We start from the raw sequence: 26,317 nt of genomic DNA, 5'->3' as shown, positions 1-26,317 counted from the left end.
AAAGTTAAATGAATCTAACAGAATTCTACGAGAAAAACGAATTTTTTTAGTTTTTAACGAAATTTCAGTTTTCTCTATGAGTTCAGCGTCTATTTTTACTAAATTTTTGTTATTTTTAACAAAATTTTTTATTAAAAAAATCTACACATAAATAATTTTCATTTTGCTAAATTAAATTTCAATTAATTTTATTTTGAGGCCAATTGGCTTCCATTCCATCATGATTTTCTTCAGTTTACAGAAAATTTTTGTTCAAAAACACTGAAATTTTGTTAAATTTCTACGTAATGATTAAAAAATAAAAATTAATTATAACAAATCCATAAAAATGACTAAGAAAATTATTTAATTTAACTATCCTTTAGGAAATTCTTTGTTTTTATGTTTAAAAAAGATTTTTTACCGTAAATGTATATTTACAGTGAATTTACCAGCAAATAAGTTAAAATTATTTTTAGTGTGTTGAGCAAAATCGGTCAAGTGCGTCAAGTAGAACAGAAGGTATGGCTCTTAGAATTTTTCGAATTCAAGAATTTTTCAATTGGCCATATCTTATAACCGGCGACATAGATTTTCTTCATTTTCGGGCTGGTGAAAGATATTGTGTCAGGCTATAACATATCAAAAATTCAAGGAAATCTATGATCGGGATTCGGAGATATTGCCCCTTAAAGTTAGGCAATTTTTGTTTTTGTTTTTAGCGCCTCTTGCGGATGCTTTTGGAACTTGGAATATTCTAGATCTAAGTTGGTCAAAATCGGTCAAACCGGTCTCGAGTTATATCGAAAAAACACTTTTTGCTTTAGGCCGCCATATTTGCTTGTCAAGTATGAATTATTGATGAAAACGTCTCACTGAGCCCTATAACATACTAAAAAATTTCAGATCACTAGCTACAAGGGAACTTTCCACCACCATTTACGTAATGTGGGATTTCTAAAACGTGCTCATACCAAGTTTGAACCCGATCTGAGGTGGTCGGTTTTTCCGATGATTACAATACTTGGTATGCCATGATTGTGGTATACCAACTAATAAACGTCAAACTGATTTGTTTTTATTTTGGATTTTCCCATAAGAGGAAAAAAGTCCTTCAGACTCCTTGAAAATTTAATTTTGAGTGAATTGAAAGTGCAATTAAATGCCAAGAAGTGGGATGAATTGTGACTTGCGGGCAAGATGATTCCGTGGGTACGTGAAAAATTTGCCGAAAGACGTGCAAGGTGGCTTGCATCGCGGAAACGTGAGGAGAGTGGCAGCAATCCTGGATCTGGGGATAAACAGTGTGACAATAAGAGGTAGACCAGGTGGCTATGTGCACACAAACGGGGGCAGTTGGGGAACATGCAGACATTTTTTCGACTAATTTGGGACATTTTCAGTGGGCTGAGCGATGCATTGGACAGCCAGGAGGCATCAGCTGTGGATTCCAGGCACAGTGTCTACGTGGAGACGAGTGATTGTCTCCATTTGCGTATCCTCACGACACGAGGGGTGAGTGTGGTGGTGGTGGTGCCACCCGAGGCAACGGGGAGTGCTGTGAAGAAGGAAGCCCTGAAGCAGTTGGCACTGGAAGCTCATCCACTACCCTTCTATGCTGCCAATTTGGACAGTGTTCTGCACAGATATAAGCTCGTACGCACGCGACATCGCACAATGCTCCATTCGCATGAGACAGTGGAGAAGGCGGGACTCGTGGAGGGTGAGGAGCTCCTCCTGCTCACCAAGAGATCCTCACCCACACGTGCACCCCCAGAGAGTGTCAAAGGACCCACATTGGCGGAAGTTGTGGCCGCCACGAAGGATCTTCCCGCCACACAGCCCAGCCCACCGGCTGTCAACATTTACGACATGGTGCTACAGACGGATCTGCAGTACGACATCCGCAAGATACTCATCTCACTGGCACAGAGTTCGGCCTATGTGATCGGAGCGGGTCCCTTTGCGGATCGTCTCATTGAGATTCTCAAGCAGAGGCTCCTCAATCGACGACGCCACGAAGCTAGTGCCCTTGAGAGTCTCCTGGCCATGGGATTTGCTCCAGCACGTGTCCATCAGGCGCTAAAGCTAAAAAAGTTCGTTTTCCGGAAAAACAATTTTGTTGTGAATTTTTTTTTTATCTAAAAAGGATTCTTGTTTCCAGCAATGTCTACCCTGCGGCATTGGAGTGGTTGATTGAGAATCCCAGCTTGTCAGGGCAGAATTCCATGGAGGCCCCCGTTTCCCCGCCAGCTGTGGCTTCATTCAGCCTCGAAAGGGGGAAGTTCAGTTCACGAAGGGATAAAATTGAAATTCTCCTGGAAATTGTACGTCTGCACGCGCAACGGGATCTCCCAGCACCACCGGAAACGGTTACGAAGATCATTGAGATGGGCTTTCCGGAAGCAGAGGTGCGTGAGGCGCTAAAGAGGACGCAGAACAATCAAGCAGCTGCATGTGAATGGCTCGTTGGTAGTCGTAGCCGTAGCTTGACGGACTTGCGAGACGGGCTACCGACGGATTCGCCAGTCCTGCAGGCTCTCCTCACATCGCCTCAAGTACAAATAAGTCTGGGAAATCCTAAAATGTTTGTGGGTGAGTTTTCTCAATTTTTAGAGCTTTTCCTTGCCCTAAATGAGATTTTTCCTTATTATTCTTCCAGCCTACCTCTCAATGCTGGACAATTACTCATCAATGAGTATGTGGCTGAGTGATACAGACACTTCGGGCGTGTTGGGGCACATCCTGCGTACGTATCACGAAGAGAAGCACATTGTTGCCATTAATCAGTTCAGCAATCTCATCTGAGTGAGCTGCAGTGTGAAGAATGTCAATTAAAAAGCGCCCCCATTCGCCCCTCATCAATCCGGGACGTGCAATTGCGGCAATATTCTTTCCGGTGAGTCTTCTATTCTTTTAAAACGTCCTCCCGCGCAAATGCTTCAAATTCCCAGCATGGAAATTCTAGTCTAAAGAACATAGAATCACAAGCTAAAAGGAACCAAAGATGAAAGCTATAAAATGCATCCTATTTGTCCCGTAAAGAAAAGAAGAAAATTGTTAGAAACTCTTTTAGGCAATAAGAAATTTAAAAAAAAAAAGAAAAATATTGTTAGAATAAAAGAAAAATTATCACAAAATGCTTAAAAAAAAAGTCGGTTGTGCAACGAATAAATTCCTCCCTCTCTCCAAGAACTTTCTTCTGCCACGGACAGATGCGCAAAAATGAGAATTCATGGAAAGAAGATGAAAAGATTTAATGAAGATGATGAGTTTTCTTAATAAAAAGTGGAAACAGTTTTTTAAATTTTCTGTTGAATTTCTCGCAGGACATCATGCACAACTATACGAGAAAAATGTTGAGTGCAATTTAAACTTAATTAGCGAACGAAAGTAGAAAAGCTCTAAGAAAAATTAAAAGTTGGAATATTGGGGTAGATTCTGATAAAAATCTTTTCTTTTCTAAGAACTTAAGGGGGAGTCTCTTTTGAGAACTGGTGAAATTAAACGTTTTTATTTTTCTTGGGGTTTTTTTAAACTTGGTTTTCAATTGTTGGTCACATTTAAGGACTTATTATTGTAGAGTAAGAAAATCACTTTTCGCCATCTTAGGTGCGACGCCATCTTGTGATTTTCCCAAAGCACAAAGGTAGGTTTTTCTCAGAATCTACTCTATGGATTTTGACGGAGTAAAAAGCAAATGAAAGATGAAGAATTAGCAAAGAATGTACCGGAACAAAATTTTGAATTTCGACTCAGAAGCTCAGAAAAGTCAATAAGAATATTTGTCTACTAATAACAGTCAGAAAGAACTTTAAAGAGCCCTGGTAAAGTAATTGTCCTTCAAAAATCAGATCAAAGAAAGAAATAAAATGTCAAAATCTTATAAGATTTTTCCCAGAAACGAATTGTAAGACAAGAAAAAAACAGATTTTTATCAGAATCTAACCTCATTATATTGAAATTAAAAAAAAAAACTGAAGCTTCAAATTAAATAACGAAAAAATGGTTGAATTCACAATTAATTCTTAATTTAAAATGCTATCTACTGTGTCAAATTTTAGGAATTTTTTTTAAATTATGCACAAAAGTTCTGAAAATTAATAAAATTTGTTTTCAAAATCTTTATAATTTATAGGTTTCAGAAATTATAAAAAAAACTGCATTGATTTCGGATCAATAAATAAAAAATTAGGCATTTCTAAAATCAAGCGTTTTGGTCAGCGTATTATTCAATTGTCCACAAAGGGTTAATTTTTCTGTTTTAATTCTTTAAATTAGCTAAAAAAATCTTTTATTGTTTTACCCGTTTTACCCGCCTAATTGGTACTTTTATTAAAAAAAAATGTGAGGTTAAATTCTTTGCGCTACAAAATCTACTCATGATTTTATTATGCTTTTTAGCAAAAATTCTGTTTGCATTTTTACTTGATAAAAAGGATCATTGGTTAATAAATTAAGGGATGGTCACGTTATTTTGGAAACTCGGGGACTTTCAAGAGCGATTTTCAAGCCAATTTTAAAACCAAAAATTCGAAATTTGCTTGCATTAATGTTAAATGGCCAAATACTGATAAGAATTCATTACTTTCAATTCAGAAAATAAATTTTTGTGTTCAAAAAAATTATTTGAAATTCTCACATTTTGGCCATTTTGTTCCTGTAGAGTTTCCAAAATAACGTGACCATCCCTTATATTAAATACACAAAAACAATGTTTACGTTTCCTGAAATAGAAAAAATGTATCAAGATTTTCTTAACTGACTAAAATTTTTTTTAATGGACGAAAACTAATCTTTACTGCTTATGTGAATTTATTTTAAAATTTTATTTAGACTGATCCTTCAAAACTGTCTCAAAAAGTCTCTCTTAAAAATTTGTTTTCTTGAGAACTTTTCATTAAATAAGTTTAAATATTTATTTTAAAAAAATCTCACCTTTAAGCAATAAAATTTGTTAACAAAAAAAGCTATTATCGTCATTTGTTCTAAGGCAGAAGAAAGTTTGAAACTAGCTTTAGCCGCGCCAATGAACAAAAAAACCTACATAGAACAAACAAAAACTTTTAAAGGGAAATAAAAAGAATTTTAGTATATAAATAGAAAATAAAAAAAAAGTAGAAAAAGTATCTCGTAGTGATTTTTTTCTCATAAAAAAATACCTGCACAGAGATTTTCTCATTGATGAAAGAAAAATAAAACATATTTCTTATGATCTCACACAAGTAAAAGTCTTTTATTTCTTGCAAAAATCTCTTTATTTTCGTTTTTTTCTTTAGGTATATAAAAATTGTTTTTTTTTTCGACGTCGACGTGCGGTTCGATCGTTTCAGCGCTACGCATTCAATATGAATGTCGTTTTTTTATGTTTTTTTTTAAGGTAATTAATTAGAGTTTTTTTCAGTATTAATTGCAATGGTTTCATGTTATTTTAATAAACTAGAATTTCTTTATCGTCTATTTTAGTTTTCTTCTTCTATTATTTACATCAGGTGCTTTGTTAACTCGTTGATCGTTCGCCGCATAGTTAATGAAATTTATTTTTAATTACAAAAAAAAGGAATAGTGATCGCCCTATCTTCCGCCTTTAGAAAGGACACGAAGGTAAGTTAAAAAAAAAGACAAAAAAACCCTAAAAAGGAATAAATAAAACAACGAAAAAATGGATAAAGGAATTTTAAAAAAAGAACGTGCAAAGAATTTAATGTCAGGACGCATATGACGAAAGACTTAAAAAAATTATTGAACAATTAAAATGCAAAAATATTCTCTTCCGGAAATCTCATGGCTGCTGCTTTCCGGGAGGATTCCAAACGCATCAAACGCGAAGTTAAGAGGGCGATTTGTTGCCATCGGACGGACGTGGTGGGAGTGGGATGTTCCTCTTTTCAGCCTCAGACTCCATATTTGTGCGAACTTGCTTAAGGACGCTGTGAGTTTTGAGAATTTGCATCTGGATGTCTCGTTCAATTTGCTCCTTTTGCTTATTCGACTGCTTGAGACGCTGCACCGTCTCCTCAAGTTGACGCTTCATCCGCACAAGGCGCTTCTTCAGCTCTTTATTCTCCTCGAGAATTTCCTGCTGCATCATCATTGTTTGTCCCATTTGCTGCTCCGGAGACTCCTTCATCTCCACCGTTGATGCAGTACTGAGTCGTGGGGATTTTATGGGTGGTGCCTTTGTGGCTGCTGCATCACTACTGGATGCCCGGGCAATGTCACTATCAATCCCCAAATCCGGCGATGAGCTACCACTCTTCACTGTTGCTTTCACAAGTTGATTCTGCAGCGTCGCCGTGACGTGCTCAAGCTGCCCAATGCGTCCATTCAGCTCCAATTTCTCCGCTGTCAGCCGCTCACAGCGCCCCTGGAGATCCTTCATGGATGCCTCGAGGTGCCCACGCACATTCACAGCACGACTACGCTCCAGGACGGCACGACTTGCCTGTAGTGTTGCATCATCGAGACTCTTCTGCACATCACGTGCACGTCGCTCATATTCCGCCAGGAGGGCACGTAGCTCAATCTCCGCCTCTTGCATGGCATCAATAGTTCCCTGGGCATCCTCCAGCCGACGCCGCAGCACATCCACCTCATCCTGCTTCTCCTGCAACACAGCCCGCGTGACAAAGTCCCGCTTCACAATCTCCTGTTGCTCCAAATCCTTCCGTTGCAGTTGAGCCTCAAATTCCACTTCCATCTCCTTCCGCATCTTCTCCACGTGGTACGTCAACTCCTTCCCATGACGCTCCTTTATGTACTCCGCATCCTTACGCATTGTCTCCATTTCAATCTCCAACACACGCAAATCCACAGCTATACGATCTCTCTCCTTTGTCAGCATCTCAAGAGCTTCCGTTTTCTCCTGCAGTTCACTCTTTAGCTCCTCAATGCCACTCAGGATGTTCTCTTGATCCACCATGGCATTCCGGAGGTGTGAAATCTCCCTTGAGAGCTGCTCATTGGCATCCTTTTGCGCAGAAAGTTCCTCCTGAACACCCCTCAGCTGCTCATTCACCCGAAGCTTCTCCTCCTTCTGCACATTCTCTCTCTCAACACAACTCATCTCCATTTCCAGCAATTTATTCTCCTTCTCCGTTATGAGTAGCTCAAGTTGAGCAATTTTCTCCGCAGCAAGAGTCTTCTTCATTGGTGTCCCAGCTTCAGCATCTTCATCATCAGTTGAACTATTGTAGGGCTTAACACCTGCCTTTGGGGCACGCTCCTCCAGCCCAATTCGTGCAGCTGAAACATTCCTATCTGGTTCTGACCATGATTCCGATTCTGAATGCCCATCTGGACGCTGTGGGCGTTTCTTCTCCACCTCCTTGCGCTTATAGGATTTCTCCAATTCCGTCCGGAGGGTCATCACTTCGGCCTTAAGGGCTTCAATGACCTTCGCACTATCATAGCTCTCCTCACGCATCACGGGGACATTCTCCTTATTGTTGCAACTGTGATTTAGCACACTCTCAGGGAAGCTCTCATTGAAAATCCCCGAAACACCCGTCATCTCCATGAGACTATTCTCACTGAATGTCAGGCCGAGATTGAGGGAACTACTGTTAATACTACGTGAGAGATCAAGACTCCGATCGATTGCTTTGCGCATAGCATGACGGCGATCGGCACACAAAGCCCCAAGGACATCCTTGTGCTTCAGCAGTGAATCCAGGAAGCCAGCTAACTCCTCCAGACGCAGCGTGAGTATTGAGCAAACGTCAGCACACTCCTTGCGCAACTTTTTCTCATTCTCCGCCTCAATTTGCGCCGCATGGAGCTCTTGCTGGAGATCTGAGAGTATTTTATCATTTGGATTGTGGCTGGAAATTGATAAAAGAATTTTTTTTGAATAAAGGTCTTTAAAAGGAAACTACGTGAAATTTACTCGTTTTTTAAGCCAGGCTGAAGTTTTTTACTCTAAGCCTAAGTTTCATTAACTAGGATCAAGTTTATTAATCTAGACCTATTTTTCTAGGCCAGGACTTAGCTTTTTTTTTTTAGCTAGGCCTAAGTTTGCTTATCCAGATTAAAGCTTGTAAAGCCAGACTTAAATTGTCTTACACTAGGTTTAGTTTTTTAGGCTATGCCTAAATTTTTAAAGGTAGTTAAAAGTTCCTCAAGTCAGGCCCAACTTTTTTTATTCAAGCCTAAGTTTCTTTAACTATAGGATCAAGTTTTTTAATCCAGACCTAATTTTTTTAGGCCAGACTGATAATTTTTATGTCAGGCCTTAGTTTTTTTTTCGCTAGGCCTAAGTTTGCTTATCCAGATTTAAGCTTGTAAAGCCAGACTTAAATTGTCTTAAACTAGGTTTAGTTTTTAGGCTATGCCTAAGTTTTTAAAGGTAGTTAAAAGTTCCTTAAATCAGGCCTAATTTTCCTAACTCAGACTTAAATATTTTAAGGTAGTCCTAAATTACTTGAGCTAGGCTGAATTTTTCAAGCCAGTCCTAAGTTTTTTAAACTAGGACCAAGTTTTTTAGGTTAGGCATAAACTTTTTGAGTTAAGCCTCGATTTTTTTTAGTCAGATTTTTTTTTATTAGGCCTTTATTTTTAATAAGGCCAGTTTTTTAGTTCTAAGTTTTCTAAGCTTGATCCAAATTTTTTAAGTTATGCCCAATTCTTTCAGTCTAGGTCTAAGTTTTTAAAACCAGGCCCTATTATTTAAAATAAGCCTAAAAATATTTGGGCTAGCCCAGAGTTTTCTTAATCTTTTAAGATTTTTTTTTCTTAACTTTTTAAACCACGTCTGCATTTTTTATGCTAGGTTCGAGTTTTTTTTTACCTAGGCTTAAGTCTTTTAGATTCGGATTATGTTTTTTTAATGTTGAACTTTTGATATTAAATGGTTAGATCATGCTGAATTAATTTTTAGATAATTTTTTATGAATATTAATGCTTAAAGACGGTTAAAACGAATATTCTAATAGTCTTTGAGCATCAAAATTGGAATAAAAGATAATTAAAAAAAAATAATCAGGTACAATTCATTACGAGTTAACTTTGAAGTTATAAAAGCTTGACCATAAAAAACTTAAGTATATGTCTAAAAAAAGTCTAAATAGGTCATGACTCACCAAACTTTCTGCCTCAATTCATCCAATTTCCTCTGTAGCAAAACATTCTTCTCAACAGCCTCATTGTACTGTGCTTCCGTAAATTGACTGTGTAGCTGATCCACCTCACTCACAACCGGACTCTCCAACTCCATGCCGTGCATTTGTCGCGTAAGTCGTTCAATTTCACGATTTTTATCCCACAAATCGCGATTTATTAAATTCTGGAGATTCGTAGTCTTTCGCTTCACCTCAGTCTTCAATTCATAAATCTCCGCATTCTTCTGCTCAACTGTACGGAGGATTTCAGCACGGAGATTTGAAATTTCAACGTCTTTGTTGGCAATTTGTGCTCGAAGTGCCTCAATGGATTCAATGTCATCGGAAACTTGGGAACTCACATCGCTCTTCCTCTGCTCACGGGTGGATTCATTGCGGGCATTGAGCAATTTCTGGACAACCTAACGTGGAAGCAGAGAAAAAGGGAAATATTTGTTATTTTTATTGTTAAATTGAGTATTTTTTTATGGATTAAAAAAAATGTTTCTAAGGAATAGAATGAAGGAATGCAAGAGAAAAAAATTTAAGTACAGAATTTCTAGGAAACTTCTAGGAAATTTGTAGTTTTCTTGTTGTTTAACTGATTCTAAGAGAAAATTAGTTTCTAGACATGTTAGGTACTTATATAAATTAAATAAATCGAGAATTCCTAAAGGTGTATCTCAATTATTAAAGCCAAGAATCAATGGACTTCATCTTACAATGTCAGAAATTTCAGAAAATACTTTTCCAAGACTCTTCAGAATTGTTTTCTAATTATCATTTTTGCCCAGAGTTCTCAGATTTCTGAGATGTCTGAGAATTTATTTAGGAACTTCTGAGACTATATTTGAATTAAAAGAAAACGCCCAGAATTTCTAGATGTGTGTTCAAATCAAAAATTATTAATTTTTGGGAATTTCTGGACTTTCATCTAAATCGGAAAAGTTGAGTTTATAAAGCCTTCAATCTAAGACCTTTTCTGTTTTGCAATAGTCATCAAACTATTTTTTTTCTTTTTCCTTGGAATTCTAGTCTTTCTAGTTTAGCTTAAACAACACCATCGTCCAGCTATTAAATGTTTATGTATTTAAAAATAAATAGTAACCTCGATACTAACAACTTGCTGTTGTAGTATGTCTTTAAAATTTTATAGTTAAAGTCGATTCATAGAAAACTTTAATAACTTAGAGCTGTTAAAAGAAAAACTTAAGAAGTTCAATGTATAAAACTGTTGAATCATTGATAAGTTTCCCCTCATTCTTACACGTTGTTTATGTTTTTATTTTCCTTCTGTGACTACTAACTTACACAAAAAGAAACTAATTCAATGAAAACTTCAACTCATGCTAACAATTAATTTTTTTAATCTTATTATTCTGTTATATATAAAAGAAGAAAAGTCGCTTCAAGTGATTTCAGTTCGATTAAACTCCTCCGTTAAGTATCATGGTAACAAAGTACGATAGTTTGAAAAAAATCTGGAGTGGAGATGACTTCTACACTCCTTTCTTCCATTCAAGTGTCTCAGCAGGATACGCGCTTCTTTACCATTTAAATTTGAATCCCGAGAAAGTTTGTCAAATTTGTGTGGATGATGGAACTACACGAACCAACGGGGAGATCTACAGAGCTTCCCTACAGATTGCGTGTAATCTGAAGAAACTTGGTTGTTCAAAAGGTGACGTGGTTGGTTTTGTGTGTAGAAATTCGCACAATTTGACGCCTGCCGTTTTGGCTGCTTTATATCTTGCCGCTCCTCCTAATGCTCTTGACACTATATTTTCGAAAGGTTAGTCCTGACTCTCAAGCTTATTAAGAAACCTTTTACTCCTCTCAAACTTGTGTCATTGCAGACGAAATTGTTCACATGTTTAGCACTGTGAAGCCAAAATTTGTATTCTGTGATAATGAAGTTGTGGAAAAAGTTGAGGCTGCTCTGAAAGAGTACGGAAGTAGTGCTCCGATCTATGTTATCGGACAAACAGTTCTCAATTTTCCGCACATAAATGATCTAATGCATGACAAGGACGACAAGAACAGTAAAGAAGACATTAGGTAAGTTGTTGCTTCTATGAATCTGAGTCAAAATCCAAAGTAAAACTCTAAAAAAAAAAATGTTTCAGAAAACTCATTCTACATCCACCACAAGTAGACAAGGACTCCTGTGCAAAGATCATTTGTTCTTCTGGAACAACAGGCTTTTCCAAAGGCGTTGCCTTATCACATGAATGCTTTTTGAATCTTTATCATAAACCTCATTTAAAAGCATTATTCAGTCCAAACGACAAAATATTCAATTTTAGTACATTATATTGGCAATCTGGCTATATATCTATAATAGTAGGTATATTTTTTGGTTTAACTCGATTAATAACAAAAGAACCATTTAGTCCAGAACGATGGGTTGAAATTGTAACGAAATATCGTGTGGGACTTATTACAACGTCTACATCACAAATAGCTCAACTTGCTAAGAGTGGCCTTTTACAAAATCATACAATGCCGTATGTGAAGCATCTCACTTGTCAAGGAGGCTATCTTTCTACTGATCTGGTTAAAATTATGCGATCCTGTATACCTAATGGGATTATCCGAAATATATACGGATTATCAGAAACTGGAAGGATTGCAAGTAAAACGGAAAATTCACCCAATTTCTCCGTTGGAAAGCTCGCACCGGGTGTTCAGGCGAAGATTATCAACGAAGCCGGAGAGAAACTTGGAGTAGGTGAAGTAGGAGAGCTTTGTGTTAAAACTAAGTTGGAGTTCATGGTAAAAAAAGAGAAAAAATCTATGCAGTATGGAATCCTTCTAATCCTCCTAACTAATGCCGCAACTTTTAGGGATACTTCAACAATCCCGAAGCCACAGAAGCTGCCAGAGACAACGACGGTTGGTTCCTTACAGGAGATTTGGCAAATTTTGACGAGAACGGACACCTCATTTTTAGGGGACGTAAAAAATTCATCTTCAAATACAACAATTTCCACGTAAGCCCAATAGAACTAGAAGAAATTCTCATCAAACATCCGGAAGTATTTCAAGTAGCCGTTGTTGGTATTCCTGATCCCATCTACACGGAACTACCAGCTGCAGTTGTTGTAAGAAGAGAAAACTCTTCGGTGGACGAAGAAGAAATCATGAAATTTCTTGAGGGGAAAGTTTCGGATTATAAAAAGCTCAGAGGGGGAGTTTATTTTGTACAAGAACTACCCACAACACCATCAGGAAAGATAAGGATCAGCCTTGTTAGAGAAATGGTTATTAGGTTTTACCAAGAAAGACAAGAAAAGATTTGAAGAACTTTCTATGATCACTAAGTCCTTAAAACGTATTTCGAGGGCTACTTTGTAAAAAGAGCTAAGTCGGTTCGGTGCTCATACAAAGTTAGCCGGTTTTACAATGGGAAATAATTGAAAGTATTTTAGTGGTTTAATCTTATATAATATTTTACTAAATTTAATAAAGGAAGTTAAAAACTTTAAAAAGTGTTATAAAAATATTAAAAAATATCAAGCAATAAATCGTTAAAATTATGAGAAAAAAAAACATGTGAACGTTTGGAAGAAAGAACGTTAAAAGATTGAAGTGTCAAAGATAGAAAAAAATCCAAACCTTTGAGGAACGTCAAGTGTTAGAAAGGTCAGAGATAGAAAAAAGAACGCCCAACTAAAGAAGTTAAAAGAAATTCCTTCAAATACAAAAAAAATTCATCTGCAAGAAATTGAAATGAGTTCAAGCTACGTTTATTTGGGAAACTCCTAGAATTTCCCAAATGGCGAAATCTTCCATTGCCGAATTTATCTCCCTTAAAACACGCTGCATACAAACATACAAACTCCAAGAATTCACTGTGAATCTTTTGATCTATAATGTATTTCTGGCAAGTCTCTCGTTTTAGACACTCAACGGGGGGAAAAGGGCTCACAAGGGGGATATTGGGTTAAAAATATATTCTTGAAGAGTTTTGTAAAGAAAATTGCAACTCACCGCACAGACTTTTTCATATGCTTTCGTCTTCTCTTGGAGGCTCGCCTCTAAAGTCTGTTGATCACATAATTTCTCCGCCAATTGTTTGCGCACCTCAAACAGCTGCACTTTGAGCTCCTGCAGAAAGAATTTAAGAAAAAAATGTGGCAATCTGAAGGATTTTCTTTCCTTAAAAAAGTATTTTTATTTTTCATTTAACCTTTATGTAAAGGAAAAATTTAACAAGAAAATCCGAAACTTGTGAGAGAACCAATGTGGTGTCGAAGAAGATATTAAATAAATAAAGAGAGATGGAAAGTTTAAAAGGGAAAATTGTTTATTTTTAGGGAAAAAATATTTCTATTTTGGCATTTTCTTCTTTAATTAAATTTTCTCCCCTCTTGTGAAAATTTTCTTACACACATAATTGTGCTCTTCAATGACAAACTCTTCCTCTGTAGCATCATCCGTGTTGGCATCACTGGCATCATCATTGAGCACTTCCCCACAATTTCCCAGGAAGTAAGTTAATTGTGAAAATTTTTGAAAGGAAATTGATTTTTCGGCCCTTATCTGATCCCCTTCAATGGAATTTTGTGAATTATTTTTCATTTTTTCAAGATTTTCCTGCAATTTTTCAATTTCTTTCTCCAATTCGCATTTATCCAATTTCAATTCTTTAATCTCCCTTTCCTGATTCATTCCTTCTTCATCCTTTTCTACAGTTTTTCCCATGGAATTTACCATCTTTTATAGAAAGTTTTTAAATAAATTAAATGGAGAAAATAAATTTAAGAAAAAAACTATAATCTCACCTCTGTAATTTTCGTGCCCTTGTCGAGGTTGCAAATTTTCTCTTTCAACTCCAAATTTTCCGCAACAAGTTCATTATTTTTTGCTTCATACTCGCGAATTTTGAGCCCCTTCTCTTGGTGCATCGCCTCCAAATGCTTCAATGCTTCCGTCACTTCGCCATTCATGCTGGTTAATTGATCAATTCGCCCATGGAGTTCATGCAGCTCAGTCACTCCCTGTTCACCAAGGAAACCCCCATCTGACACCCTCAACTGCCCACAACTCGTATCACCCTCAACGAGGGAAATGAGATTCGTTTTCGGGGACATTGGCCCATAGATTTTTTGCATTTCACTTATTTCCAATTCAAGCAAATCAATGCGACTCTTTAGCTCAGTCTCCGTCGCTTTTGCCTCCTCCTCCAACACCTTCTGACTATCCTCCATGTATTTCATGGCACTGGCTGCTTGTGTTAGTAGTTCATGCTTCTCCTGGAGTTCCCGCTTTTGAGCCTCAATCTCCACCTAATTTTTTTTTTAAACGATTGAAAAAAATCAAATTTTACATCCAAAAATGATGCAAAATAGAGCGGAAAATTGGAGGGAAAATTGCTTTTTCTTCCCACCAAAAACAAGAACGAACACACAGCTAAAATAGGTCGTTTTATGGAGAAAATAGATGATGCCTCACCTTCAAATCAACGTTCTGCTTGAAGAGTGATTCAGTACCCTGACCCAAAGCACTCCCATTTAGTTTCTCCTCCAGAAAATAAATTCGCAGCTTCAAATTGAAATTCTCTCGCTGCTGTGCTGTAATTTGCTCCTCATAGTCCCGTACAGATCGCGTTTGACTCGGAGATCCCTGCCCAAAGGCCGGTGATCGGAATCCATAGGAATCTATTGGCAAAGAAATTCACGAAAAAATGATCAAAATGTATCCCAAAAATAAATTTTCTCTCTGTCGTGACTCATACTACGTGAAATTGGACGAGAATCATTTAATGTTGCGGCAAAACTTCTTCTAAACGACAACATGTAACTTTATCTAAATACGAATTTTTCCTCTTTGCCAATTTTCTTCTCTCTTCTTCAACAACGCACTGTAATGTATCTCCTTGCACAAGAAAATAAGATGACAAAATGCACAGCAAAGAAAAAAAAAACATCCACAGTTGCGAAAAGCAGAACGAAACTAAAATTTATTTACAGCCAGGTTCATGAACCTCTCTGTGCTCCTTTTTATTTAACATTTGGCAGACACACAGCACACACCATCCAGGTAAATTTAGCAAGAAATTATCCTTAAAGTACAACCCGAAGGCTTTGCAAAAAAAAAGATAATAATCTCTTTCTAATAGCCTGTGTGTGAGTGTGCGAAAAAAGGAGGGAGAGAGGGATGATGGTATGGGATGGGGTGGTTGTAAATGAGCAAACCCATCAAGGGGCTAATATCTGGGTAAGTTTCCAAACTAATTAATTTCAGTTTTATACACTAATGATTTTTAAAAGTTTTGAATGATTTTCTACATTGAAATTGTTCAGATAATTATGATAGAAGACACACAAAATTCACTACAAAATAGTTTTGTTTAAAAAGGGATTTTTTTAATGTTCAATTTGTCTGATGTACTACTATGTTCCGACGAATAAATTCGACTAAAAAAATCAGAGATATTTTACATAAAAATTATGACGAAAATTTTTGCTGATTCTAACTCATAAAATTAATTAAACGGCAATTTTCATTTAAAAGATTTTTTTTCTGCTGTAAAATATAACTCATATATTGCTGATTTTGACGAATTAATTAAATTAAAATATTAACTTAGAAATTTGAATGACTTTCCCAAGTAATGGGCCTTATTCAGCGACCAAGAAATCCTTGAAATTCGCTTGAAATCTTGAAATTTCAGTACAAAATTCAAAGATTTCAAGGGTTTCTTGATCGCTGAATTAGGCTCTTAAGATTCTTAAGATTCTTTAAGTTTTCTTACGAATGTATTAAGTTTTTTTTAAGAGTGTCTGAGAAAAAACTTAAAGTTTCTTAGGAAAAATTTAAGATTCTTCAGTTTTTTAAAGGAAAACCTAAGATTTCTTAAGTAAATCGAGTATTAATGTATATTTTTAATGATTCATTAATGATTAAAAATGTGCATTTAGCCCAATTCAGCTGAATTAAAGAGATCTAAAGATTTGCTTAAGAAAACTTTTTTAAAAAAAATACTGATTTCGTTAAATTGCAACTGTTTTAATAACACAAAATTACATAAAAAACAATTTCAAAATTTAAGGTAAGTTCTGTGTTTCACGTCTGATATACTGCTGATTTCGACGCATTAATTTAAAATTAAAAGACAACTTGAAAATCTGTTGGATTTTCCCAATTAATATGCGTCTGATGTACATATTGCCCATTTCTACGAGTAAAATCACGTGAAAGGCAATTTCCAAGTTTAAATGATTTTATCAATTTATATGACTCATATATTCCTGATTTTGACGCAAAAAATAACTAAATAACAAATAAAAGACCAAAACTTTGAATCACAAATTTTAACTCATCACTCTACCCCTTTGTTTTGCAAATAAATTGCATGTGGCCGTTTAGAAAGAGGAGAAGAAAATTCATGAGACAGAGATTTTCAAGTTGTGACCACAGTGTTGTGAAGAAAATTGCAGTGTGTGTTGGGAAGTGGAGATTTTTTGGCCAAGAGCCCGAGGAGGTAACAGCAGTATGTTATTTTTGGGATTTATTTTCCCCTCACTTTCTCCTCTTCTTTCTATGAGTATTTCCTCAAAGGAAAAGTTCTTCAATCAGTTTTTTTTAAAGTAAATTTTCTTCTTAAATTTTTAATAGAAAATAATTTTTAAAGCCTTTTCTACTTACAGGAATTATCCATGGTGACATCCTGAAGCTGCCCTGGAGTCGTGCTAAAAAAAGAGAAAGAAAAGAGGAAAAATGAGAAAAATCATCAACAAAAGGTTGTAATTTTATCCACTTCCTCTCAAATTATCACCCCAAAAAAAAATCTCATAAAAAACCTCAAGAGCGATGAATGAAGAATTCTACGGAAATCTCGAGGCACCCTCACAATTTTTTTCTCTATCTCTTTCACTCATTTTATTCATCTCAACGATCTCAACAATATTGAATAACAAGATGCTATTTTTAGGATTTTTTGGGTTGTGTGTACGTGGAGAAAATTGAATGAAACCCTTCGCTTAGGGAAATCTCAATTTCTTTTAGCTCATGCACGTGAGCCACACTGCTCTTCATCCCATAGCTTTTAAGTTTCTGGACGTTATTAAAAATTTCATTGTTTTCTTAAAACTTAAATTATTATTATGAAAAATTTAAAATTCTTCAGGAAAATCTAATTGAGTTTTAAGTGCAAAATTAGGATAGATAGTTCAGTAGGTAAATAGGCCCATAAAGAAACTACCTAAAAACAAAGATCGAAGCATGTAGTACTACATATCTATATAATAATTAAAGAATTTCGTTCCTGTTCAGCTATGCATTTCCACACCGTTGATCCGATCGGGATGAAATTTGGTACAGAGACTACTGATACCAGGCGGTTTTTACCACAACGACTAAAACTTCCATTGAATGTATTTCAATTCATCACAATTCCCTTCTCCCTCTAAAATTTGCGCGAAGCGCAAAAATTTCCCGCGAAGCGATTATGTATTAATAAGAAGCTCCTTGAGACAAAAAAAACTAATAAAAAATTACATTAAAAACCCTGAAAAACAAACATCTTTTATAAAAAAATTAATAGCAGAGAAGAAAGTTTCAAAAACTCTGAGAAAAATATTTAACCTTTAGCAAATAGAGTTTAATAGCCCAAATTCTATAGAGAACATGGAGAGATAAAAGAATAAAAAATCAAAAGAGCCAAATAAACTTTTTATTTTACATTAGTATGTGTAAAAAAAATCAGGAGAGATTTGCACTAAGGAATGTGAAAAAAACGGTCTAATTTGGACATTAGGGGTCGATTCTGATAAAAATATTTTCTTTTCTAACAACTTAATAGTATTTGTAAGATTTTTACAGTTGATATTTTTAAGTCATTCTATTGTCGCTCTATAAAAGAAAAACAAAGAACTTGTTGGTCCAGGAAATAGTGAGAAAGATCTTTCAAAAGCTCTGGAAAAGAAATTTTTCTTTAAAAACATAATTAAAGTACGAAATGGAATGTTAAAATTGTATAAGATTTTTCTCAGAATACGAAAAATCTTATAATTGAAGAATTGTAAGAAAAGAAAAGAAAAGATTTTTATCAGAATTTATCCCTTAGTTTTAGAGTCTTTTTTAATACATTACGGTACCTATTACGGCAAATCAGTATAAATTTAAACGAGGGAAAATACCACCTTCGTAACGTCGCGTTTTCATGTCTTCTACCTAAAATTTTTATCTAAAATTTTTTTTTCCACTAGATGCGATTTGGAGTGTCCTCCAATGCATTATGCATCAGATTCATATTATTTTTTAAAGGGAAAATAAGCTAAAATAAGAACATGGTATTCACAAGAAGCTTTTCCAGTCTTTAAGAGTTTTTCCGGAAAAGCAATATAAATTATTATTCAAAAACATTTTATTCATTTCCATATTTAGTTTAAATGGTTTAAATTCACAATTCAATCAGATACAATGCATTGAAAGAATGTCTTTTATGTAGTTTTCCGGAACAATCATCATCTTCTGCTTCAGCGAGTGATATTTTCTGTATAACAACACCAAGACTATTAGTAAGTTGTGCATAAACCTTTGTTGAATACTCCGATGAAGCGCTCGCAAACATTAATAATGGAACTTTTCCTCTGTGTTTTTCATTTATTCCATCCGGATAAATTCCACGTGTCATACTTTGGGCCATTTCAATTGATTGCACCATAAATATGGATGCAAATTTTCTATATCGAAACTCTGGAAGAATTGTTATGTGAAATATTTCAAATATATGTTCACACTTGTATTTCTCAAATAAATCTATTTCCTTTTCAACTGCAGCTTTGAATTTCAAATAAATCCGGAAATTTTCATCTTTATATTTCCTTAGGCACTTCTCAAAGAACATTGGTTCCCCTGGTTGCGGACGGGAATGTAGTTTATTAGCAGTAAATCCAATAATTTTCTTTGTTGGCAAATGACGTGCAACAAGGACAATCCATCACTAAGTACATCACAAAATAAATCCTCATACTCCAGACAAGCTGCTGGTTTATTCAAATTGAATGCATTGGACATATTTGAATCCTTAATGTAGCCTTCCCTCAAAACATAAAGGACACCATCGCGGTCCGTCTCAGGATTGTAGCTTTGAATAATGAAATTATCCATGAAGAACGGATTCTTTGAAGATTATTTATTGATTGATTTTCTTTTAGAATTAATTTCTTTTCTTTTAGTTAGTTTTCACTAGAATTGAGAAGAACTTGTTATAGTCACTTCATCTGTGTTCCGCTTTAACTAATCATCAAAACACTCGCGATTAATCTTAAATAACATGCTTAATTAGTGTTTAAATCAAAAGAAAAATTAAATGATTACATTCCAGAACAATTTACTGGGTAAGAAAAAAGTAGTTAGGTGGGAAATATATAGAGTTGTGCTTTTTATAAAGCTCCTAATTAAACTCTGATATATCTGTTAAATTAGGTTCGCAGGAAAAAAATCAAAAAGGAGATTCAATAAAATAACAAAATAAAGAAAATAATTTGTAATATTTCGGTTCATTTAAAAAAAACTAAAACTCATATTTTTTAACGTATAAAAGATGGTTTTAAATACATAAAAAAATGTCATGGTTCAAATTTGACCCAACAGCCGTGAAAGGGTTTTTAAATAAATTCTCACTTGGTTAAATTTCCCTAGATAAAAAAATTCAGGATTAAGGCTCACATTACCCAACAATTTCGTTACAAATAGTTCTTTTCACAGTGTTTAATAATAAATTTTTGCTACTTCTTGTGTAAAATGGAACCACCTCCATTTATTTCCTCATCTTAACACAAATTCCAACAAGTCATTAGAAGATATCTTAAAGCAGCTCATAAAATTTCCTCAAAATGTTGAAAAAAAAGTTGGAAAATTGATGAAAATTTATACCTACATCTTCTTTCTCTCTTTGGCCCAAAGAAGACTAAATGTTGCTTAAGCATAAAAAAATTGACCTCATTGTGTCTCAAAAGAAAATTTCCGCGTGCCTCTTGCAAGTCAATTTGTCTTTATTAATAGAGATTCTCCTTCTTAGTTGGGGACTTTGGCACACTGCATCGTTTCACTTCTCTTTGGAGGTCTCTTCGGTCAGCTTTTAATATATTTCCGACAACTGTTGGGTGTGGGAGGAAGGTCAGGGGTCAATTTGATAAGATTGCGCGTATATGTGTGCGTACAGTTCGGCACAGAAAGGTCAATAATCCATTTGTCCAAAATTAAACTAGAAGAAGTGGGTCATTTGAGATAAAATTTGTGTGTTGCGATGAAAAAATTTCCTCAAGCTTGAGATTTTTGGGGAAGCAATGTTTAGTTTAATAAAAAAAATTCTATGGATTATTTCTTTTACTTTTCGTGTCAAAATAAGCAAAATTGAACGATTTTCTAGCAAGATGGAACGTAGCCAGGGTGAGTGTTTGAATGCCTAAAAACCCCCTAAAGTTCTAATTTTTCTCTAAAATAAATTATTTTCCTTAACACGTGAAATATCATATTAAAAGAATTAGGAGGGAGAAAAAAACATCTAACGTGAAAAATGAAATGCAGAAAAGAAGCGTCAGACATAAAAATTAACGTCAAATGTTTATAAATGTCGAATAATATAAATTAACGTCAAACGTTAGAAAAGAAATGTCAAATTTATATAAATCATGTTCTTTTTAAATCTTTACAAATGAACAAATCTGATATAACATTCTTGAAATTTTCTAACTACGTCTCTGTCCCCAGTATAGGGAAAAACCTTATTTTTATCCGGGAAATTTTTTATTTAATATTTTTTGTCCATTTTTAGGAGAATTTCATATAAAACCCTAAAAATTCTCGATGCTATACAGAACTTCCGGGCAATTAAGCAATAATAAATTGAGAGGAAAATGCATGAACAAAAAATAGCAGAGGAATGGTTGCAGAATAACAATTTAAAATTTCGAAGGGACTCTGAGCCAATAAAATCCAATTGAATTCAGTTATCTTATGTATACATTTACTGAGCTATATATAGCGAAATTATATACAAAAACCTCTTATCAAACTTGCATTTTCTTACCGAAAACTCCGCATAGGCGTTCGACGTTGCGACGTTGTTGCATTGGAATTGTATCGAAATAGTCCAGACATTTTTACAAATCCAGATTTTCTTTCACAACACACAATTAGGAAGGAAAATCCTTCACTTCACTCTCACACAGACACTTATCTTTGGTTTTAAAAACTAGCTCTGAAATTGGCTTATTTGTAAAGGGAAAAATCAATTCTTTTCTTCCCAAGAAAATCACTCAAATGAAATTGAATAAATTAAACAAATAATTTAGCAAGGTTACTGTAATGTTCACTATGTACATTTTTTCCTTAAAATTTTCCTCACACATTTATCGTGCGTGAACGACGTGAACACTTTTGGCACTATAATAGACATTTAGTACAATTTTTCTCATTCTTTTATGAGTTTTTCCTTTGCTGAACTTTTCACATAAACTGCAAGACATTGCCAGAAAGATTCATTTAAAAGGTTTTAAGTGTACAGAAAAAAATATTGCAAAGATTAGAAAGAATTCTTATCAGTTCGTCCACCTTATTCACCCGCTAAATGTTTACACTATTAACAAACTTCCTTCACACTGATTATTGTGAAAAAGACTCTTTTCCTGTGTGAGGAAAATTCACTTGTGTTGTGGTTACAGGAAAAGCTATGGAAACCACAAATTTTTTTTTCATCCTCTGAAGAAAATTCTGCGCGCGTGAAAATCCCTCAACCACGTGCGATGTTGTAAAAGAGGAAAACCCACGTGATTTTCTTTATTTTCCACAGCAGTGTTTTAATACAGCCTCAATACAAGGCATTATAATACAATCATTGTCGTTGATCATTGAAGCTGAATTTGTGTTTATTTCAATTCAGCACATTTTCATCACTCAATTTCCTCTTCTGTGCGCGCCCCTTCCCGCGCTCATACAAAATCATCACAGAGCTTTAGAATTTTATCACATCACAAAACCTCATGGCGGCTCTCTGGCCATTTGCCACACACACACAGAGTGAGAAAAATATTAATTTCATACCAATTAATTCTTTAACATTAAAAGAAAAAAAAACAAAACACTCCTCCAATAGAAAGAAAATGATTTTTTTCTCCCCATCCCACTGAATTCATTTTCATCCATTTCTTCAGATCGATAGAGAGCATAATTTTATTTTTTAATGAAAATAATACAGGAAAATGTAAAGTTGGAAGAGTTTGTGGGAGAAAAATAATTAAAATCATTCCCTGGCTCCCATGGTGTGTGTATGCTATGGCTATAAATAAAATCAAAAGAAAACTGCGTCACTGTAATTATTTGCGATCGAAATAACAAAATTGCAAAGGAAAAATGTGTCGCATTTTGTGAAAATGCAAAATATACAAGAAAAGATCATGTAAAATAATGGGAGCTAATTTAAAAATCCCACATCATTCGCCCGGAAAGGCATATCGCGTTATATTTTTGTGGAATTCAGAATGAATCAGTTTTATCTTAAGTGCAATTGACAATATGTTGTGTACACAAAGATTGTACAATTTGAAGGAAATTTATTTAATTTTATACACTCAGAAAAATTTTATACACCGGAAAAACTTAAGTAGCGAAAGGATTTTATGCATTTTCAAACTCAAAATTTTTTTGTAACACAAAACATCAAAGAAAATCTTGTAGAATGTCGTCAAGACACATTTAAGGAAAGGTTTAAGATTTTCCCCACATACAGCAATGAACAAGCCACGCCCCTATTTTATCTTAATTTTCCCTTTAAATATTCAATGAATGCAAGTATTTTAATTTTTTCAATTTTCCCCAGAGTCACAGTCAGATTTTTAAGAATAAATTTTAATAAAAGAACAAACGACGCCCCGATAGTACAATATATAATTTTCAGTCTATATGCATGAAGCTTATGCTTCAGTGCTTCAAATGATGATCTTTGATTTTTTTATCGTACATCATCATTGTACGCTTAATTGTTTAGTTGCTTTAATTGATCATTACGTGTTTTCCCATAGAAGATTATCCATTATGAAGCATTGGTGCATATACTTTATGAACTTAGGCTTAAGATGCAATGCAGGAAATGCAAATTCGTTTTTTATTTTTTAAATTTTATTTAGTGACAAAAATATGCAAATCTACATATACATACATTTGCATCGCATTCAATGTTATGATGCATGAAGCATATAAGCATAGAAAAAAACATGGCGCCCGTTTGGAGGACATTTTGTTTGTTTGCAGAAGTTTTCTTTTTATTTCTCTAATTTATTTTATTCATTTTCAATGTTTTTGCTGCCATCAAGAAACTATTCTAAAAGATTTTTCATTTCTCCAAGAAAAATTAGCAAAATAAAAGAATCTTTTTGAACAGTAAATTTTACTCCTATTAAAAAGGAAGTTCAATGATTTTTTCCGAGTGTATCATATCTCATTTTAATGTGTAATAATATTTTTAAATAAAAATTTGTCACTCTCCGGAATGTCGCTCCTTGTGTTTGGGTGAACAAATTGTCTCTTGTCCCATTCCACAATGAGATACAAATTAATTCAATTTAACACGATAAACTTCTCCCAAGTGGTACTATCTCCTACTCTCATGTGGCAAACAATGATAAACCTTTGTCTGTATCTCTTCGGGGTATTTCTCCATCCCAGAAATCACTGACTGGGAGCTCACTGTGCTGCAGAACACAAATTACGTTTAATTCCCAGAGAGATGAATTTATTTTTTCATTAAATGAAAGTCACGGTCAGAAAGCCCCCTTGTGATGCATTTTTCCTCCAAATTAGGGTATGATTGGGATGTGTGGGTGCGATGTGTGTGACTCACATTTGCGTCGAGAAGAGTTGTAGGATTGATTTTTCCTCACCACGTGGAAAAGGAAAATTTTGTTGGGAAGACAACAATTCTAAATAATTTTTTTTGCCTCAAAAAACAACTAAAAATGTGATTAACGCTCTGCTTGAAAATCTTTTGCCCCTTTGGGTGAAAAGTGTGACGAACTGATAAGAAAATTATCGCCATTGCGAGCAGCTGCACAGCGGAAGAGCTTCAACATTTATACACATTAAGAAAATTTACTTTTTCACCACAAATATTCTTTCTTCATAAAATATTTCTTTCACAGTCTGGAAGAAATCTTTTTTTTTTTTGGGAAAATTTCCTCACAATTTTCCTTCACAACTTCACACACAAAAATCTCCTTTAAAAGAATTGCTCACAAAAATTGACTTTTCACTTCTAAAACTTCCTGCCCAACGTTCTTGTCACAAGAGAAATTCTATCCTTGTGCATCCATGCACATTTTGAGCACTTTCTCCTGGATGGGGATGCTGCAAAAATTTCCCTTTCACTCTACGCAGCTGGTTTCCACACTGACTGTTTTTCCCTCTCTCTATGGGGGAAATTTTCTTTCTTCTCCCGTCACCCGAGATGCCAAGATGTGGCCACGGAACGCATGCTCAGAGAATTCTGTGTTGTCAGGAGCATTCACTGTACTGAACTGAGAAATCTCCCTCATCGGGAGCAGCGGATTTATTTAGAAGAGCAACCAGAGATGGATTTCGGGGTCATTTAGGCAAGATTAGAAAATAAAATGAATTTATTTATCTCCACTAAATTGCTGCAGTTAGTAACTGAAGCAGATTTTTTTTTTAATTTGATCATTAACCCTTTCAGGGGCGTAGCCAGAGTGGCTGTTTGGGTATCCAAGATGTCTAAAACACACCTCAAAACATTACAAGCGGCTCATAACTGTATTTTTGAGGTGAAAATAAATTCTTTTTGGGCCAAAAACAAGATGGATTCTCCAACGTTAGAATGGAAAATGTCAAAAATAACGCCAAGCGTTAGAAAATAAATGTCAAACATAAATGAAAATGAATTACAAAAAATGCCAAACGTCATAAAAGACAAGTTAAAATGTCAAATTAAGAAATAATCTTCAATCGGCGTTGGGAAAGATATGTCAAATATTATAAAATAACATATCAAACTTTAGAAAGAAAATCAGAAAAACAAAGAAATGTGAATCGTTAGAAAAAAAAATGACAAAACAGTGAAAATAAATTTATCAAGCGTTAGAAAAGCATTTTCAAACACTAGAAAATAGCGTATCTAACGTTAGAAAGAAAATGTCAAACGTGGTAAATTTTAAGATATGTATTGAAAAAAGTCGAGTGTCAAATAAAATAACGAACGTTAGAACAGTAAAAATAAATCAGTCAAGCCCATTAAGCGTGAAAAAATATCCAAAATATCAAACGTTAAAGAATTCTAACGCAAGAAGAGAAATAAAAAGAATAGTCTAGCGCCACCTATATTTATCAAAAAAAAATTTTTTTTCAGTGTACATTTTTTGAAAACTTTTTTTCACAGTGTCTTATGCAATCTTTTGCATGAAAATAATTTTTTTTAACTTTTTTTTTCTTTTCATCCTGAATCGGTTCAAGGAGCTTAGAGCATTGTTTGAGAATGATTTTTAGAGAAAAAGGATCACAAAAACAAAGAATATTTCATCCCAAAAACAACTTGCTTTTGCAGCTGTTTCTGCTTCTGCACCGGGACAAAATTCACACAAATGGCCTGAATGACCCTCCGCTGCATCCTCCTCCGCTAGAGGAGCCACCAAGAGAGACAGATGGGTAACAGATGATGCAGCTGAGAGTGAATTTAAGGCCAACCAGGCCAGCACATGCACCGTAAGGAAAAGAAATTGATTTATCTTATTGGCTTCCTGGGCTTCCTTTACCCCAACATAGGACCTGTTGCCCTCATTCACTTTTCTCTCATTTCCTTTCAATGTTCCTTCCAGGAATCTTTGAAAACCTAAAGATTATTCACTTTTGAAGAGACCATGAGATTTATTTTGGAAGAAAAGCAGTCGGATAATTGATAAAAATACGGTAAATGTGGGAAAAATGATATCAACGGAATTTGATTGAATCCAGAACGCCGGGGAATTTTGAAAAATTATCAGAAATTACTCACTTAACAATATCCCCGATTGATGAAGAGCTCTGTTGTTCCTTCTGGGAAGCCATCCTTGGTCACTTTTCCTTTGTTTTCCACAATTTTCCACTGAATTTGCAAAAGAAAAACACAACGCGAGCAAAATTCGCGGTTTGAGGCAATTTTCTTTTAAATCGTGACAGCACTGTGAAGTTTGCTGCAAGTTGCGTCTTTCGGATCGATTCGGGTTGTCTTCGGAGCAGGGCCG

The 26,317-nt window shown here is 34.9% G+C and overlaps 4 protein-coding genes across 6 annotated transcripts in view; 3 read left to right on the top strand and 1 right to left on the bottom strand.

Annotated features, from left to right (window-relative positions):
• Nucleotides 1-26,317, top strand: part of LOC129795447 (mediator of RNA polymerase II transcription subunit 1) — a 1,235,552-nt gene that overhangs the window by 607,186 nt on the left and 602,049 nt on the right. The gene's annotated exons all lie outside the window — the stretch shown is intronic.
• Nucleotides 1,023-3,286, top strand: LOC129795581 (ubiquitin-associated domain-containing protein 1). The gene is made up of 4 exons (XM_055837007.1): nt 1,023-1,298; nt 1,383-2,075; nt 2,144-2,574; nt 2,642-3,286. The coding sequence occupies exons 1-4, from the start codon at nt 1,180-1,182 to the stop codon at nt 2,785-2,787; spliced, it is 1,389 nt and encodes a 462-aa protein (XP_055692982.1). The 5' UTR covers nt 1,023-1,179; the 3' UTR covers nt 2,788-3,286.
• LOC129795462 (centrosomin) lies at nt 5,446-26,202 on the bottom strand. Of its 3 annotated transcripts, XM_055836752.1 has the most exons (8): nt 24,181-24,295; nt 21,121-21,548; nt 16,731-16,774; nt 14,535-14,740; nt 13,865-14,368; nt 13,071-13,187; nt 9,060-9,499; nt 5,446-7,802 (listed from the first exon to the last, which is right to left on the bottom strand). In XM_055836752.1, exons 2-8 carry the CDS (start codon nt 21,189-21,191, stop codon nt 5,810-5,812), a joined length of 3,375 nt encoding a protein of 1,124 aa, XP_055692727.1. In that variant the 5' UTR covers nt 21,192-21,548; nt 24,181-24,295; the 3' UTR covers nt 5,446-5,809. The 3 variants fall into 3 exon arrangements, with proteins under 3 accessions (XP_055692727.1, XP_055692728.1, XP_055692730.1); XM_055836753.1 differs by lacking the exons at nt 21,121-21,548; nt 24,181-24,295 and adding an exon at nt 26,089-26,202; XM_055836755.1 differs by lacking the exons at nt 16,731-16,774; nt 21,121-21,548; nt 24,181-24,295 and adding an exon at nt 14,818-14,942.
• Nucleotides 10,498-12,568, top strand: LOC129795545 (probable 4-coumarate--CoA ligase 3). Its single transcript, XM_055836933.1, has 4 exons — nt 10,498-10,869; nt 10,934-11,135; nt 11,204-11,852; nt 11,924-12,568. The coding sequence occupies exons 1-4, from the start codon at nt 10,527-10,529 to the stop codon at nt 12,377-12,379; spliced, it is 1,650 nt and encodes a 549-aa protein (XP_055692908.1). The 5' UTR covers nt 10,498-10,526; the 3' UTR covers nt 12,380-12,568.

The sequence above is a fragment of the Lutzomyia longipalpis genome, chromosome 4 (assembly GCF_024334085.1).
Source record: "Lutzomyia longipalpis isolate SR_M1_2022 chromosome 4, ASM2433408v1".
In the NCBI taxonomy this organism is placed as follows: domain Eukaryota; kingdom Metazoa; phylum Arthropoda; class Insecta; order Diptera; family Psychodidae; genus Lutzomyia; species Lutzomyia longipalpis.
Note: the sequence above shows the minus strand (reverse complement) of the source record. Positions and strands in the feature narration are given on the sequence as shown.